This window comes from Cyrtonyx montezumae, unplaced genomic scaffold (genome assembly GCF_038088225.1).
Source record: "Cyrtonyx montezumae isolate F1298 unplaced genomic scaffold, pur_monq_1.0 scaffold_4, whole genome shotgun sequence".
NCBI lineage: Eukaryota > Metazoa > Chordata > Aves > Galliformes > Odontophoridae > Cyrtonyx > Cyrtonyx montezumae.
In genome coordinates, this window is record NW_027072045.1 from 26,821,962 (window position 1) to 26,839,237 (window position 17,276).

General features: G+C 39.4%; 1 protein-coding gene across 3 annotated transcripts in view; it reads right to left on the reverse strand.

Annotated features, from left to right (window-relative positions):
* Nucleotides 1-364: 364 nt before the first annotated feature.
* Nucleotides 365-17,276, reverse strand: part of USP54 (ubiquitin specific peptidase 54) — a 66,520-nt gene continuing 49,608 nt past the window's right edge. Inside the window, exons 14-23 of one of the 3 annotated variants that reach the window (XM_065746585.1) lie at nucleotides 16,823-17,054; nucleotides 15,984-16,123; nucleotides 14,817-14,990; nucleotides 11,809-11,928; nucleotides 10,380-10,572; nucleotides 6,837-8,287; nucleotides 4,444-4,562; nucleotides 3,479-3,619; nucleotides 2,536-2,722; nucleotides 365-1,806 (exon numbers count right to left, since the gene is read on the reverse strand). In XM_065746585.1, the coding sequence (XP_065602657.1) occupies nucleotides 1,148-1,806; nucleotides 2,536-2,722; nucleotides 3,479-3,619; nucleotides 4,444-4,562; nucleotides 6,837-8,287; nucleotides 10,380-10,572; nucleotides 11,809-11,928; nucleotides 14,817-14,990; nucleotides 15,984-16,123; nucleotides 16,823-17,054 (3,416 nt within the window). In that variant the 3' untranslated portion in view covers nucleotides 365-1,147. Of the gene's footprint in view, nucleotides 1,807-2,535; nucleotides 2,723-3,478; nucleotides 3,620-4,443; nucleotides 4,563-6,836; nucleotides 8,288-10,379; nucleotides 10,573-11,808; nucleotides 11,929-14,816; nucleotides 14,991-15,983; nucleotides 16,124-16,822; nucleotides 17,055-17,276 lie in introns of those variants that run through there. The other 2 variants (XM_065746586.1, XM_065746587.1) reach the window with 2 other exon arrangements.

A 17,276-nucleotide genomic window follows, 5' to 3' on the forward strand; every position in this document is an offset into this window, starting at 1 on the left:
TTGTTACAATGAGATTTCTCATGACATCAATCATTTCTAACTACCCTTTGGATAAGGGGAAGAATCCTATTTGCATATGTTGTGCACAGATTCAATAAACATCCCCAGCCTTTCCAACCTGGAAGTCTCAAATACTTTTCAATGGACATGCAACTACTGGCTGTTACAAAGGGAAAGTTACAGTAGTGTAAAACATCAAATCTAAGAATAATATTACACCCTCATGATGTCCTTGGATCCAGATACATACTTACATCAATTAAGTAAATGAAGCGTAACAATTAGCTTAGTACGTAAGAAAATAAGCAACTTCAGATCAATTCATCAGCAAAAGCAAATAGCAAAGAAAGATCATAGACAGGAGTAGAACTATTTTCATAGGTTTATTTGAAAAATACTTACAAAAGCAAGTATGTTTGACGCTAAAATAGTTAAACTTATTCTGTGTTTACATTGGTGTCATTAAGCGTGCAGCATTAACAATCTTTTCTCTTTGAAGCATTGTTAGTTTGCCTTAAGGAAGTGGGGAAAAACTCTGGTTTACCGATGAACAATGTCTCCCTGCCACTTCCTCAGCAACAACTGTAGCTGTGATCTCTGAACTGAGATCTCAGTAAACTGAAAACTGAGTTTGTTTTACTAACTTCCAGCTTGACAAGCGTAGATTTACTGGAACCTGGAAAGCTGGTTAGTTTATTTTTTTCCCTATGAAGAAAAGAGAAGAGGAAGGAGAAGAAAACAAAGTAATTGGCTTTGTATGCAAAGAATTTACCAAAGCTACATTTCATGGAAAAAATCCTTAAAAATGTCCTTATATTAACAGCCATCTTCCTTCAAAACATGTATGCTTTTGAACTTACCCGTAAACCAATGCCCCTGATGCCTAACATTCCTATAACACTTTTTTTGCTAGAAGAGGCCAAGACTATAATAGCTAAGATTCCCCATCCAGACAGGAGTTCAGTAGTGTCAGAAAAGAAATACAGTGCAATTAGTTTCCACATATTACATAGCTACATTTTAAGACAAAACTGGCACAGGTAACTGATTGAAAGTTTTTTGTCTCCATATAATCCACACTATGGCAACAGCAGTAGTCTGTCTGTTCACAGAGTGATTTATCAGGGTGTGTGGAGCTGATGGGGCCTTACCACCCGTTTTTTTGCACAGTGCCAGTAGCTGCTGCTGCTCGAGCCAGCATATTTCTGTGTGTCTCTGAAGCTGAAGAAAAAGCCCCATCCTTCACGTGCACTGGCAGCATCCACTTTCTGCCTGGCTGAGGGGTATAGCTGTTCTGTCGCCAGTCTTCTTCCGGGGGCATATCAACTCTCCTTGGACCCGGGGCCTTAACAGAGGAAGGGGGCACAGGACAACCTTGAGGGGCACCGAGGTCCCAAGAAGGTCGATGCAGTATTCTTAAAGTGCTGTAGTCCATGCTGGCTGGCAGCCTGCAACTGGTGGCATGAGACTCACGCACTTGATGTTGTGAAGGCTGCTGGAGGAAGCCTTCCTGTAAACTCTTGCCTGATTGGCCAGCATGTTTCCCCCAGAGTGTCATTCGTCTGTCTGGTAACGTTGCTGTTTGTCTGGCAGGGTAGCTCATGTTCAGCCAACGGCCAGAGACATTTGATGCTCCACCTCCTGAACACGGATTAGGAAGAGGTTTTTTCCCCTGGGAGAGGGTGCCTCTGGGTGCACAAGGGAGACTCCCATAGCTCAGTGCCATACCTGGGTAGTCTTCACCTTGGAAAGCTTCACCCCTGTCAGGCACAACCAGAAGTTTCTGGATGATGTTCTTCTGATCTCCTAGGAAAAAAAAAAGAAAGGGCTTCTCAGTTATTTTTTTGTCTATTGTTGCTTCCCCTCAGAACTTTCAGCTGGCCAGTGCATGACAGAAGATAACTGGATGTATTAGTGATTATGTTTAACGGTTGATGTGTAATTCTGAATAAAAACTAATTGCACTCTTCCGAGCATTCATTTTCCTCTCTGCATTTTCTACTCATTCTACTTCAGTAACTATCACAGACTTCACAGGGCAAAAGACAACACCTTTAATAGCCATCTCTTGTGCCATCAAGGAGAAGCCCAAAGCATTTCAAGGCTGGGAGATTAAACCAGTTTTGATGTCTTTCATGGGGCAAGTGATTCACAGGTGGAAAAATGCAGGAATTAGTTATTCCTACTTGCACATTCGTGATTTGCTGGAACTAGTAGCTTGCAGATGTACCTTAATACATGACAACAATGTGGTAGGCTTTGTCGCTGCTCTTACACTGAAGAAAATATATCACAAAGAGGTAAAAATGATTTCACATTAGAAGTAATTACAATGTTTCCATAAAGACCATTTCATTTTAAGTCTACTTAACACAGAATCATAGAACAAGGGCAAAGAAGAAAAAGAATGTGTTTAATCCTGTCAGATTTCTGGAGAAGTTCAGGGAAACAGTATATTATGAAAGGCCAGATCTGCAGCAATATATTTCAGCAATATTTCTGATCACGAACGAGGATGAAAAATCCTGTGATTACCTGACGGTTTACGTGCCTTGCCCACCATGCTGGGCATCAGTACATCATGGGGTAGGTGCTGCACCTGGTTTGGGGTGTGCTGGGGATCAAAGGGAAACACAGGAGGATCATGGGGGAAAGGAAGGGAAGTGGAGCTGGAAGAACGGTGGCTGGTTTCCATTGGCATTTTCCTCATATTTGGTGCTTCCTTTTAATAACATGAGAAAGGAGAAGAAAAAATATAAAATGATGAGTAAACACAGAGCTGGGTTGAATCAAGCAAGTGTTGATCCAAGGAAAAGGATGAGTTATTGGAAAAAAAACAAACCACCATGCATTTGTAAGTGAAGAAATAAACAAAAATTGCATCAATCCAGTAAGGCTCTTAACTGCAGTGGTGAGCTACTTCGGAGGATTGTGTGATTGGAACATGCTTGGATAAATATTCCAAGGAGACTTGGTATATACCAAGACTGAAATATACCAAGGAGAAAACAAAACAAAAACCACACAAACCAGTCATTAAGGATTCATTCACAAACTGAATCCACAAAACAACAGCAGGCTAGTCAGCATTGGAACTCATTATTATAGCTGGTTATGCTGCTCAACACCAAGAATAATCTGTTACTGCTTTCCTTACTGGCAGTTTTTATCTTCCACTTAAATCTATCTAACAAAGGAAAGTAAAAAACTTGTTCTGGATGTTCTTTTATACCAGGCAAGGAATATTAGCTCACATCTTACCAGTTGCAGACAGTATTACTCTGAATCCTGAAAAAACAACTTCACTGTTTAAAGAAAAGCTCATTCTTCTTCCAGAAAGAGAAAAGAATTCACAAAGACAATCTTTCATCATGGGTCATTACTCACTTGTCTCCTTTCTTGTTTATTAACTACTAAACGTAGTCAGAAAACAGCAAGTCTACAGGCTCTTCAGAAAGCTGCACATCATTCTACTTACAAAACTGTGAGAAGAGACCAAGGTCTCTTCTCTGTTCGAGACAACCGTCCCACTGAGACTGCGAGCAATGCGACGGAAATTCTCAGCACTGTACATTTCCTCCTCTTCTGGTTCCCTGCTATGTTCTCTGGTATATGTGACCTGCGGAAAATATTGGAGGCTTCAGAAAAGGCTTTCTGTAACATCAATTTTGTGCCATTATTACAGGGAAAAGATAACTATATATTTAAGAGATTCCCTCTTGAAATTCCACTTTCTTCTGTTTTTTGAAATGCATCACTCAAGTCTTACCTTGAGTGCTTAAAGCAAACGAGCTTTTATTTTTTTCTTTAGTGAGATTCTCTCTTTTATAAGTATCCAAACCCAGGACCAAAAGATTCCTCCTTGTTCCATTTAATGAATATGAAAGTTCTATAGGATGTACTTGTATGAATACATATTCTTGTATAGGCACTGATATGCAACTACCAATTATTTAAACAGGTTCCACTCAGAAAAAAGAAAAGACATTTTCTCCCATCTGTAGTGACCAGAAACCAACTACAGAAAATATCTCTCAAAACATGAAGTGATGCAGTCAAAATGGGAGAAGAAATCTGTGCTTCTGGAAGTGATAATATCCAGAAGCAGTAACTGTAATCTGAAATGCAAAGCAGTTCATGTCAGTATGTTCAAAGAAGACAGATATTACAAGTTATCAGGGGTATGTGATCTCGGAGTCAGAACGCAGGTAATGTGGTCACATGCAAAGTGCAAATAGCATGAGTCATTCATGGTTTCATTAACTAATTCTGAGCTAGGTTGCACTTTAAATTCTTTTTATTAGTAGTATCAGTGATCCCGCTACTTTTTTTTTTTAATTTATTTTTTTAAATAATATATTCTACTTCTCCCATTTAAGTTTCTTTCACTTGCAGGGGCTAAGTGCTTCTCTCTCTAACGCAACTTAGTAAACGTGCCATCACCTTGGAGACAGAAGAGACAGTGGAACCATACAGACTGCGCTCGATCTCTGCTGTCGGGGTTTTCGAGAGACCCATGCCAGCTGTAGGATGCAGCTTCCTCGCATTCAGGTTTGCAGAGACTGAGAAGGAAATCGTTTGGTTAAATTCTAGGCTTATTTCCACATAATGGAACGTTTTTATTTATTGATAGAGAGTATACACACAGAATGAGAAGTAATTGCAGATTCTTTCAACATTATTAAACTAACTCTCACTGTTGTCAAAGGAAGAATTCAGCAAGACTCTCTCTCCAGTTTCACTTTCCCCTCTACAAACTTCTAGGGAACAGTCAATTTAAACAATTTGTAGAGTCAAGACCAAATGATTTAGCTGCACATTAGTGCTTGCTTGATACAGAGCCAGGATACCTTCGTGGGGCTAAATGGACAGAAGATAATTACCAAGCCAGTTACCTGAGATAAACAAGACCATCAGCTTAAGTTCCTCTCATGTCCATTCACTTGTTCCCACCCAGTGCTACAGGATGTCAGCCATTTCTGTCCTGGTTAAGTAGCTGAAAGCACTATTTTCAATGAAGATCACTACAGTTACACTTGATTTCAGAGTATGACCAAGGCAGTTATAATCCTAAAATTTCTCAAGGAATATACAGGCAGATCGATGGCCTAATAAAAACGGTCATGAGAAATCTAGGAAGGAAGAAAAGCAAGGTGCTGGGAACAGCACATTTCCTGCACTGAGAAGGCATTTGGAGGATTGGATCTCTGAGCCTCTACTCCCTGATATAAAGCTTCAGTAATGAAACAGTGGCATTTTTACCACGAATTTGAATACAAAGGCCTGACAAAAAACATTGACACAAAGGCTTAAACCATATTTCCAAATGAAGAGGGAATCCAAGTTAAAAGTGGGAAAGAGCTGTCCCAGATTTACTCAGACAATTTACACCTAGTTTATTACAGTAGATGCACTGGCTCAAACATTTTGTTTTTAAACAGCATTTGTAGAACTTAGGAAAAAAAGTTTGAAACAGCAAACCAGAAGTAAAGATCTCAAAGACAAACTTTACTCTAAAAGTTTCCATATCTCACTCTTCAGGTATGTTGTGAGAAAATAGGCAGGAAAAGCATAAGCTTAAGAAATAAGGTGTTTGATGACAGAACTCCGGAGCTCCAGTTATCACTAAAGCAACTGTTTTCTATCTGCTGGCTTTCCAAAAAGAGTTCCCAAATTAGTGTGCTATAAAGGGACACACACAAGACCTTCTGATCCAAGCTCATGTAAGAAAGTACCTGTGAGGCTGTGAGGTCAGATCTTCCCTAATTCTGAAAGAAAACCAAAAGAAAACACAAAATGGCTGTCTTAGGATCTGCTCTGTCAGCAGAGTACAAGATGAGATTTTCATGGAATACCTGAGTTGTTGAATTAAAAAAATAACTATTCAAGAGTTTTACTACAGCACTTGCTCTAGTTACAGCCAGACTTGATTTGTCAGGAACAACAGAATTTCATACTTCTCCAGTTGCAGGGCAGGAAGAAGTCTATCTTGTACATGTATTCATTTCTATTTTATTTGTATACATACACACTTTGGTACTCATCAAGTTTTGAGCAGCTTTATATTAGACTAGAAAATTTGTAACTCTAATACAACACAGATCAAAAATAAATTTGTTTCAGTTGCACTAAGCACAGAATCAGTTGTCCTACCCCAGATAGATGATTACAACAGCTTATGCAGAACTGGGCTGCTATCTAGTGACTCTAGTGACTGTCTCCAGCAGTGACAGAGCTGTACTCACCACCAATGCCAGAATCTATTCAACTGCTTACAGCACCAACTAATCTACAACATCTCAAGGATTTTACCACTTTCACAAATAATTTTCCAGAATTTAAAGCAGATGTCCCTTAGCAAAAACAAAAAAAAAAAATTCTCACAGGCCCTGCAATGGTTTTAAAAGTTATTCCCCTCAGTCAGGTACAGACTAAATTCTCAAATACAATACAATCACAGTCACAGAGTGGTAGAACATTCACTCCAGGAACAAAAACAGTTCCAATAAGCTGCACAGGTGATGCAGGACTTTCAAACAGTTGAATTCAATAGCCTGACCTAGACAGCTAGCTTCCCACTTGAAAAGAGGATCAATTATTTCTACGTTATTCTTAACAGATTTTGCTGTTTGCCAAGATCAACAATTGCTGCAGCCTCTCCAGGCTACGGTATCACAGTGCTTCTCTACCTCTACAGCTGAAATGGTTTCAGAGTTGTCAATGTGAATATTTACTTAAAATTATACCATTTAACTAAACTGACTGGAAAACGTCCCCTCACCTGTAATGGAATATGGTGGTAGGTCAATCAAGAAAAACAACTGCAGTATTCTTACCTGAATTGTCAAATGGATACCTAGCACTGTTCTGTCTTCCCAAGAAAGGTCTAGTGGCCTGAGATGCCTGCAGACTAGTCTGATAGAGGGATTCCAGTTCTGAGAGCTCCTGTTCTGTGTCTTGATTCCACTGTGGATGCAGATGTACTGGGATCCTGCTCAAGTCATCTCCAACTGCTCTCTGATCGGAAAGGGATGGACTTCTGCCAGGTACAGGAAGCCATTCAGCATTTTTATTATCCTTCTGAGAACTGTAATACCTAGTAACATTATCCACCCAGCGGTCCACAGGCATAGAGGCAACCATGCTACTAGTAGCTCCATCATCCACCTGTTTCATTCCTCCATCATGACAGTGCCTTTCCAGGTGGGGTGCAGAGTCTACAATATTCTGTCCACCTCTTCTACAGAGCTCTTCACTGACAGAACAAATACTCTTAGAAGCAACATGCTGGGCACTAAAACCCTCCAGAGAAACTACCCCATCCCTAATATCCATAGTTGAATGTAATTTTTCAGAAGACTGGGTTTTGTTCTCTTGGTTTTGATGGATTAGCTGTCTGTAATCAGAGGGTGAAGGGTTGACAGAAGATTTCTGTATTTGTTTAGGAGACATCTCATCCTGACATACTGCAGAAATCCAGCCTCTTTCATGAGTACCTTTTCTCGGGGAGACTGCATGCATTTTCTGAAACTGCTCTGCCAAGGAGCGAACGTGTCCCTTTGTACTAAAAGCCTCAGTGCAACCTTCTGCTATACCATATTCATCCTGTGAGGGTAATAAAATCTCATGACTGTTTGCTCTGGAGTATTTGTTTGTTTTCTGCAAAGGATCCGGGGAGCATTGCTGTGAAGGGGATGAAGTTGCAGGGGACATTTCATGATAGCTCCCTAAATGATCAATGCTGGGCCGCACTGGAGAGCTTGCAAGTTTGGAACAAGGACTGTGTTGGTTGTCCTTTTCAGGAGATGCTGCTTGTGGTGGATGTGGATAGGGAAACAGTGTAGGCAAAGACCCAGAGTTTACTGTGTTAGTCTTGGATTTGTATTGAGGTGTGAGAACAGGTGCTATGCTATGAACCTCTTCTAACTTGCTGCTACTGCAGCATTCCCTATATTCTTTTGGCCCTGTGGCTGTAGCATCAGTAAATTCCACACTATGGACATCATTCTCAGTTCTTGCAGACCTCTCTGCCAACCCTTGCCTACAGGGAAAAGAGGGAACTCGGTCATGAAAATCAGAAGAAGCAGACTGGAAGTTTGAAGAGATCCTGTTGGATGGATTGCTTTCAGGAGGGGACAGGGAGGAAGACTCTGGATATAATGATGAGTGCAATTCATGGCAGGAAGCAGGTGGGTGGAAGAAAGAACTGGACCCAAATTCCACTTCCTTGTTGGGTTCCAGTTGTACCTCCTGGCTCAGCAGTACTTGGAACGGGCCAGTCTGTTCACTAAAACACACAGAAGGGTAAATGATTAGCAATAGTCATTGTTTATGTTTCTCCCTAGGGTGCAGAACTTACCCTATGCTACAAATTCCTCAACACACTTTTTTTCTTTGCTAACTGAACTACGATGGAATACTTTGTATTAAAATTTTGTAGATACAGAAATGATAGTCCTTTGCTTCAGAGTACAATTTTCTACTTCAACTGATTTGCTGAAATCATTTCACAATTTCTGGAATCTTTCCCAGCATTCTTACACAGCATCCTATGTACTCTAACCAGTAGACTGAGTGCAAGAGGAATACCTCTGCAAGAACAGTAAAAATAGCATTTACATAAAATAAACAATTGTTTCCAATGTTAATAGATTTTTTTAATATAAATAATTCAGATAAGTTCATAATCTGAAAATATCCTGACTGTTTCCATAAGATCCTTTCTATGTAGGCAACCTCATGTAGAATAACTTGATGAATGGAAAGTACAGGTCACAGTCTTTCACATATTGTCTTTATAGTCTCAATTTTAAGATATTTACTCAAGTTAAACAAATAACCATTATTTTTCAATTATTTATATTATAGGTTTACTTCTAAGTAGTAATTTGTATTCTTCCTATATATCAATATAAGACAATTATGTTCTTCATGCTTTTCTGTATTTAGTTTAGCACTTTACTATGCAGATGTAATAAAAAGTTCAAAATTCACGTGACTGTGAGGAAACAAGCTACCAACAGCTCTAACAGAGAACCTAAGGAAACTGTAACATTGATTTGTTTCCTCCTTGAGATGAACAGAAGTTATCACATGTGCAGTTAATGCACATAGCAAAATGCCCTTGTCTGTGAGTAACTGCAAGCCTTGCACTGTCTACATTTATATCAAAGCAAGAATACAGGACATTGGCTATGAATAGATTCTTTCCATTGGCTGCAGTATTTAGCTCAAAATATTTTTTTGAAAAAAGCAACAGTAAATTCAGCATTAACAAAATTCAGAAAGTTCCATTTTTTTTCCTTCTTGTTTTCTTAGAATCTACCAAAATGTTTAACTGGGGCTCTATATTCTACTAGGAGGATATAATGGGCCCTGATTGACAAAAAGATCATCCCTCATCGCATATAATTCAACTTCTGCAGGAAAAGAACATCGTGAGCTATAGCCTAGTAGTTGTGCAAATTCACCAAGTTATAACTGAATATAACTCTATTTAAAAAAATGGAAAAGATTTTCATCTGAGATTTCATCTGCATTTCTAATAATAAAGCATATTAGAAAGGAAAGAGGAAATAAAAGTAACAGTATAAGAAACATCCTAGAAATTGGATAGGGATGGTCTTGTGCAAGGAGGGAATGGTATGGGAAGAAAGAAGGATCAAGCTGCATGCTAAAGAGGGTGGGAAGAAAGGATCTGTTACGGCAGAGAGTTAATTATACTAGAGTTGAAGCCTGTAAATGGAAGAAAGAATCATGAAGAGTCTGCTAAGCCAGTCTGCAGAAAGCTGGGAAGTACAGAAAGGAAATGAAGAATGATGGAGCACCAGGGAGAGTAATCAAGGTGACAGGATTAGGATCTGGATCCAAGAGCTGTACTAGAGCACCATAGATGAGTGAACTAGAAAGAAAAGACCAATGTACTTGACACTTTTCAGAGTACAGTTGGTTGCTATTTCCAATATAAATGCAGTTATAGCAAGACTTCTATCATAGCACAGTATTTTACTGTTCTGACTCCTGAAACTGCTCCCAATGGCAAACAGTTGCACGTTACGTCTTAATGTCCCTTCTCACCACGTCACTGTTGTATTCTTTCTCACTATGCATAAAATATTAGTGCTGCCAGGTACTGACTCCAATTCTGTCACAGACCACATTTTGAACATGTGCACAGTGAACTATTGAAGAGGGAAAATAAAAATTAAAAAAGGTACCTGACCCGCTAAAATATAATTTAGCCTAAACAAGAAAGAAATAAGGAGAAACACTGTAGGATTTGGACTACCCAGAGTAATATATATAGTTTTCTATTTCTTTCCAGACTGTACTGCTCAGATGCAGCTCAGATCTGGGTCTAGGTGATAGACTTGGACTACCTTGTAGACTGGGACACGGTGCCACCCTGCGGTGGGTGGCAGGTTGGCGACGGCAGCGGCTGCGATGGCTGTTGGTGCTGCATGCGATCCTGGAGGCTCCGGGCTTTTCGGATACTGATTTGCAGCTTCTTATCGACTAGGGTTCTGCTGTGAGTGCTAGAGTTGGCATCATGCATGGCAAGTCTTAGTTTAGCTAAAATGCAAAAGAAAACATAGCAGAAAAACAAACAGAAAAAAGGAATAAAATTGGAAAAAAAAAACCAAAAAGATGCAGCGAGAACATAAAACATGGACCATGCAAATACTGCCACAAAAAGATCATAAGGACGCTGCTGTTTCCATTAATGCACATTCAGCTTAGCCAGGTGTCCAAACAAGTTAATTGAAACTTAATCAAAATGAAGTAAAAATAATAATTGTTTATCTACGTTTTAGCCCAACTTCTTATCCCCTTCACACAGGCTCATTCCAATCCTACCACAGTGTTTTGCTTCACTCCTCTGTTCTCCTGCTGTGTAAGCCATACCAAGGACCCCCATTATTTAGCGGGAGGCAAACCTGCCCAGGGCAGGGTGGTTGGAAGTAGATCTTTAAGGTCCTCTCCAACCTAAGCCATTCTATGATTCTGTGTGAGGATACCCAGCTGGGTTCTGAAATTCATCACATACCTTGCTGGAATGGAAGCTAATAGTGCTTTCACAATAGCTGTATATTGCACACTACTCTGCAGTTCACAAGAGCCAATTTCTAAATGCAAATGCACGGGGACTACCTACCCTGTCTGCAGCCATTCTACACAGACAGAGAGGAGCATGGGGTGAGACAGCCAGCCAGTCACAATGGAAAAAGACCAAAAAATAAAAATAAACTGAAATCACATAGCACACATTCTCAAGTGTCACAATGCATTTAAGCGCTTCAATGTCCTAATGCTTTTTCTTTCTGAGAAGTAGGTACAGTACAGCTCTTTTTTTGTTGTTTTGCTTTTTAATTAATTCAAAGGGCTTAGGAGTAGGCTAACCTCTTCCTTCCTACACTACACCCTCCATGAAGAACAGCCATTTGTAATTTGGCTTGAGGTTTAGGAAAAATTGCTAAATGAAGGCCAAGTGGCAGAAGGAGTTACCTTGCTGGTGCTTGCTGAAATGCAACATTTAGCACCAAAAAAGACACGTCAGTATCCCAGTGCTGTTACTGCTCCAGCACTGGAGAAAACAACAGAACAGATGAAAACATGAAAATATGGAGATGAAGATAGAGCTAAAACCCCACAAACAGAATGCTTGACAAAAGAAAAGATTCTGTTACCCATCGCTTTCCTAAAGACCAGCTAGATCCCTGTACCTTTAGCATGATTAAATGTTTCAGACTTTATGATATTAGCAAACTGTCAAAAGCGCCAATAGCTGAAGCGGTTAGAGTTACTTACATATAGCTTCGTTACAGAGAGCCAAAGCTGAAGCACAATCCCCCTTCTGCTCCTGATTCAGCGACTCTTCAAAGATTGAGTCTGCCTCCTGCATGGACTTCTCAAAGCCATCACTCCTCCCTGCAATGGGCAGCACCCTTCATTGTGGTTTCATTCCTTGCAAAACCCTCATTTACACTCATCCCATTTGTGACTGCTACATAGTTTCACACAGAGCCATGGGCAGTAGACCTCTCCCACACTCTGTGTATATCTCAAATCATTTAATGTAACATCCAAACTTTTCCTAAGCAGAAGTATAACTTGGGCATCCTGATACGCTTTACACACACAGAGGAAAAACAAGGTGAATCAGACTTCTTCATCAATTTTGGTCTACATGAGGGAGTTGTACTGGCTTAACACGTTATTTTCAAGTCCAGCTTAGTAAGACAGACAGTGTGGATAAGACACAGCAGGCCAGGGCCTTTCTTGTGCTAGATTATCATCAGTCCCCTGCCAGAAATCATCTGTCTCCAGATATCTAGTTAGTTCCACACAAAATGCCTTCAAACTGAAATTACTGAGATGTCCACAAAACAATACTCAGGTTTAAATGCAAGTGTATACGACTGCAAAAAAATAGTTCTGTGACTGCACTGAATGCATACTCTCAACTACTGAAAGAGATATAGAGAATATGAAAACCCAATTGTCTTGCAGCTTCAGGAGAAAAGCACGAGGAAGGAATAAAAAAGAAAGGGACAACAGTCAAGAATTCTTGTTACAGTTATTTAGAAAATAGCTTTGGAAGGGAAAAATATAAGTCATTCTTGGACACAAACAGCAAGCAAGTAACACTGAAGAAACATCCAGTTCCCAGAGGAGAAAGTACCCCAATAAGCTAGTGTCATCTATTAAACATTTTGCAAGTTATGTACTGAAATGTTTACTCTCAAGTGAGGTAAGACAAAAAAATCAGACTGTTTCATTGGGTGGTGTGTTCCTTATCTGGAAGGTCTTTAATATCACACATAACACAAGTATCTTCCTTGGTTGACAAATGTACACCTTCTCAACTCACGTAACATATTCTACGGTCTGACCTGTATTCCAACAGCACTGTGCATAAATGGAGAAACATAAACCCATTAAGAACTCATGAAAAGCAATTACTGCAGAGAGAAGTGAGATTTGTTAGAGCAGTGTGTTAATAAAGCAGCACATTCAGTTTCAAAATCAAGGCTACTGAAGCTCATAAGCAAGGCCAGTATACTAAACGTTAGCTTTCTTTCATGACTTTAGCAATTTACTTGAGGGAAAATGAGTCACAAGTGTTCTTGAGTTCTGTGTACGAGCAAATGTTTCAGGCAACCTAGCAGTCTGCTAATGTTAAGCTATTACATCTCTGACTGGGATGGGGAAAGGCTTAATGGGAACAAATTAAAATTTTCCTTCTCAGGTCAAAGGCTGTAACTCAAACATTGTACTTTAGTCTTCTTAGATAAAGAAATATCCTAGATCCATTTCTTTTTAATAGTGAAAAGCTAAGCAAGTTTTGGTTCTACCAACACAACAGAAGACGAAAGAAGCGTTGGAAAACTACGCTATTTTTCTTAGGCAGGAAAAGATAACATCCTCATGCTCAAGAACAGAGGTTTGCTTTTCAACGTTTACCTCATTAGCATTTACATTACAAAAATAAACCCTAACACTAATAAAAAAATTGTCTACTTTGGTAAATCAAAACCTGTAAACTGGCTACTTGCAGGTCACAGTGGGACCATAAAGGATAATCTAGTAGCTCACTGATACCAAGAAATAAAAAAAGCCCATTCAGATAGTCAGACTTTCTCATAACGATCCTATTATTCAGTCACCATAGGTGTATATTGTGACATTCTAACAGTTGGTGTAACTGTAGGCTGCAGAGTGCCAGCTGTATTGCACCCAGAGCTCGCACTGCTGTGGGGTGTCTCTCTCAATCCTTCACCTTTGCTTTGCAGCATACTAACACCTCCTCCCCTGTCTGCTTCAAGAGGTTTGAGTGAACGGAGTAAGAGTCCCAGCAGGTCTGGCAACACTGGAGTGTATGTGAGGCCACAGTGCCGCAGTGGATCTGCCCCAGCCATGCATGAGTTTAAGAGACCAAATCCTACATATTTCACCACATTTCTCAGCCCTGCTGACCACCAGGAATCCTACCAGGTTTCACGCAGCTGGGTCAGCCATCTTTCCCTCTGATTCCTCTTACTGGCTGATGGAGACTGAGAACAAAATAAAGGCACTACGCTTGAAGCCTGTCGTCAAGCTCCCTCCGTTATAGTTGCATTCTTCCAATTAAATCTCCTTTTCTGCTGTTATCCCTTACCAGAAAGGTGAGGAGTCTTGGAAAAGACACATTAAGAATGAATATTTGGCTTTTTATTTTTATTTTTCCTCCAATTCTCATTCTTTAGGAAAGATAAGTGAGTCAAGTCCTGATCATATGTTTTTTTTTTCTTTTTTAAAAAGTACTCTACCAGCTTATGCTTCCCCAGTATTTGTTGTCACCCTTGAGCTGCAGCTGCACACCTGAACAGTTAGGGAGAGTATGAAGTGTAAAGGCAGGAACAGACAGAATTACTTAGATCAGTGATGCTACAAGAAAGAAAAATAAAGAAAATAACAACATAAGTGGACAAGCTTTGCTGCAGGTGAATCTGAGGCATCTTAAAGGTGCTCGTTCCAAAATGTTTGTAGAAGCCTTAAAGCTAAATCTAGATATCACTACACACAAAACAGAAAGGTGCAATTATAAACACCTTTGCATTATAAACTTTTACCTTGTTATCACATTCAAGACATATTACAGTCAAAATGACAAAGTTTTCTGTATACAAGTCTGTAACTAACTGCATTCCACTATGTGAAGATAGAAAATTGCAATACTGGGAGTGGAGGATGGGAAGAGAGAGTAGGAAAGTAAATTCAAAGGCACAAAAAACTTCAGCACCATAATCTAGCAAAATATACATTCAGAAAGTTACCCTGATTCTGCAGCTCATCTAGATCCATGAACCTGCTGGGATGGGGATTAAAGCCCATTGCCACCTCCATTTCCTTTTCTCTTTTCCTGCGCAGTTCTTGCTCACGTGCTCTTCTTGCCACTTCCTCCTGCAGTTCATCCAGTTCACTCTTTAAAGGGGCAAACATCTCCCCACCTTCCAAACAAAATTTTTTTTTTTTAGAGTAACATCTCTGAAAGTATCCATCAAAAAATGAAGTAACGTTAACAGACAATAAAACTGCCATTGGAAAACAGCATACTGACCAAAGACCACAGAATTTCAGATCACAAATTCCTGTTTTCTATTAATGGCTGCCCAAGCCACTTGGTTTCCAATTGTCTTCTCTGTGTCAGCAGCTCTGGCAAAAATGTGGTAGCACTAGTCCACAATCCCCTGTAGCACAGCCCTTCCCTCAATTCACTGAGGCAGGAAACAGCATATGAAACACAGAAAATCTAAAGAGAATATTCTAAGTTGCTGCTGAAATAAACTGTAACCAACTTTATGCCAACGTAGCTAGATGAAAATGGGAGGAAAAAAGGCTAATGTGTATGCATGTCAACATAGTCAACACAGCAGAAATCTGTCTTCAGTCTTACTTCAACTACTACCTGTATATAAACTATCTTTATTCCAACGAACGTCTGGGGAAGGGAAAGGATTTCCTCATAAGTATATTTGGAAGGCATATCTGCAATAAAGCTCAGGTTTAGTCCAAGTACCCTGTAAATACCTATTCACATTTGTGACGATTATGAATGTGCTATATGCTATTATAAACTTCTTTTCAGGAGTCAACAATCCCATAAAGTTATTGTGAGTTATACTTGGGAAGACATTTTCAACTAATAGCAGAATACTGAATTATGGGAAAGAAAAGGAAAAATAGCTTTATTTTATCAGTCAAATCAGTATTTGTTGAAGAAGATAGCAGCAACATGATCAAAAGGAACATTCCAAAGAAGTTTTTTGCCATTTCCTACGCTAAACCAAAGTTACTACTTGTTAAATTGTGTTGTTATATTCCTCTATGTTTCAATTCCTTTTTTTCATAATTTCACTGTAAAGATAAACATCTAGGAAGTAAAATACAACTCCAGTGCAATTTAACTCACAGAACCACTACTACTGAGAAGTTTATCTTACCATTTCCTATGGCACGTGGGGTGTTTGCCCAGATCCCATTTGATGAAGTAGGCTCCACTTCAAGTATGCTGCTACTGTGAGACTTTGGGATGCTACGCCAGGCAGGAACCAATCCACCTGTTCGTTTCATATGAATGTCCCTCCAAAAAGAGTAATTACAGTTCACAATGTTATTAAACTCATTTCTATTATCACAAAAATATTTACTTGCATTTTACTTTTATAATCTCAAGAGAAAAAAGAAAAAAGCCTACCAGAAAATTATTTGGAGAAATAGAGAAAGCAAACAAGCAGGAGGACAGTAATTCTTACACGTGCATATAACTACTGCAAATGTCTTGCAAGACTTCAGCGAATCTCTCAAACAGACAAGGTCAAAGATTTCTATGACAGACTATCAATTTCTCTTTTTGTAAACAGATACTATGAAACATTTATTTGTCTGAAAGAAAAAGGCCAATCCTAAGTTCAAAAGACATGTTAAGTTTGATATTTGAGATTTTAAATGGTAGATTAAGTGTATGACGATTTCAGATGCATTGTTTCACTCAATATTATGTTTATCATTCATTTATTTTCCTTTTCATAAATCATCGTCAGCATTATCAACATACTGACAAGAAAAGGTATCGATCTCACTCAGATTCATACTTCCTCTCTATTTCTCCCTGCCCTTCTCAACGAACTTGCCATTCAAGCTAGAACCATTGTTTTGTGTTGTTGACTTGGTTTTTGTGTTTATTTTGGCTCATGCTGTTTTTAATGTTCTACATCATTACAAAACACAGCAAAAAAGAAACGAAGACTTCACTCCAAAAATGAAGTCTGTTAAAATCTACCTGTGGGTGCTTGAGCTTTCAGACAAGGGCATGTCCAGACTAACTGGACTGCTGCTGTTGCGTTCACTGCTTTCATACCCAGACTCCATCCTCTGTATTAGATGAGGATGTTGATCCATCATATGCTGGGTACCACAACTCAGCACAGGACGCTTGTATCTGACATTTGACTGGTTTGATCTTGTTTCCTGAACAGCATGTTCCTTAACCTCGTTCTCCGTAAGTTCTTTACCTGTTGAGACAAAAGAAAATCTAGTAGAAAATCCAGATTTTCACAGCAGCAAATCTGCGTATTTTTACTCCTCAATTATGCTTATACCAGAAGCACTACCTTTACCATTTAAAATTAGAAATGGAAAGCTGAAAAAAAACAAATCAATATGTTGGGAAATGGCTGCAGGAGCAGGGAGGTCACGGTGATACGTACGAGCATAGTTTACACTAAGACACAGAC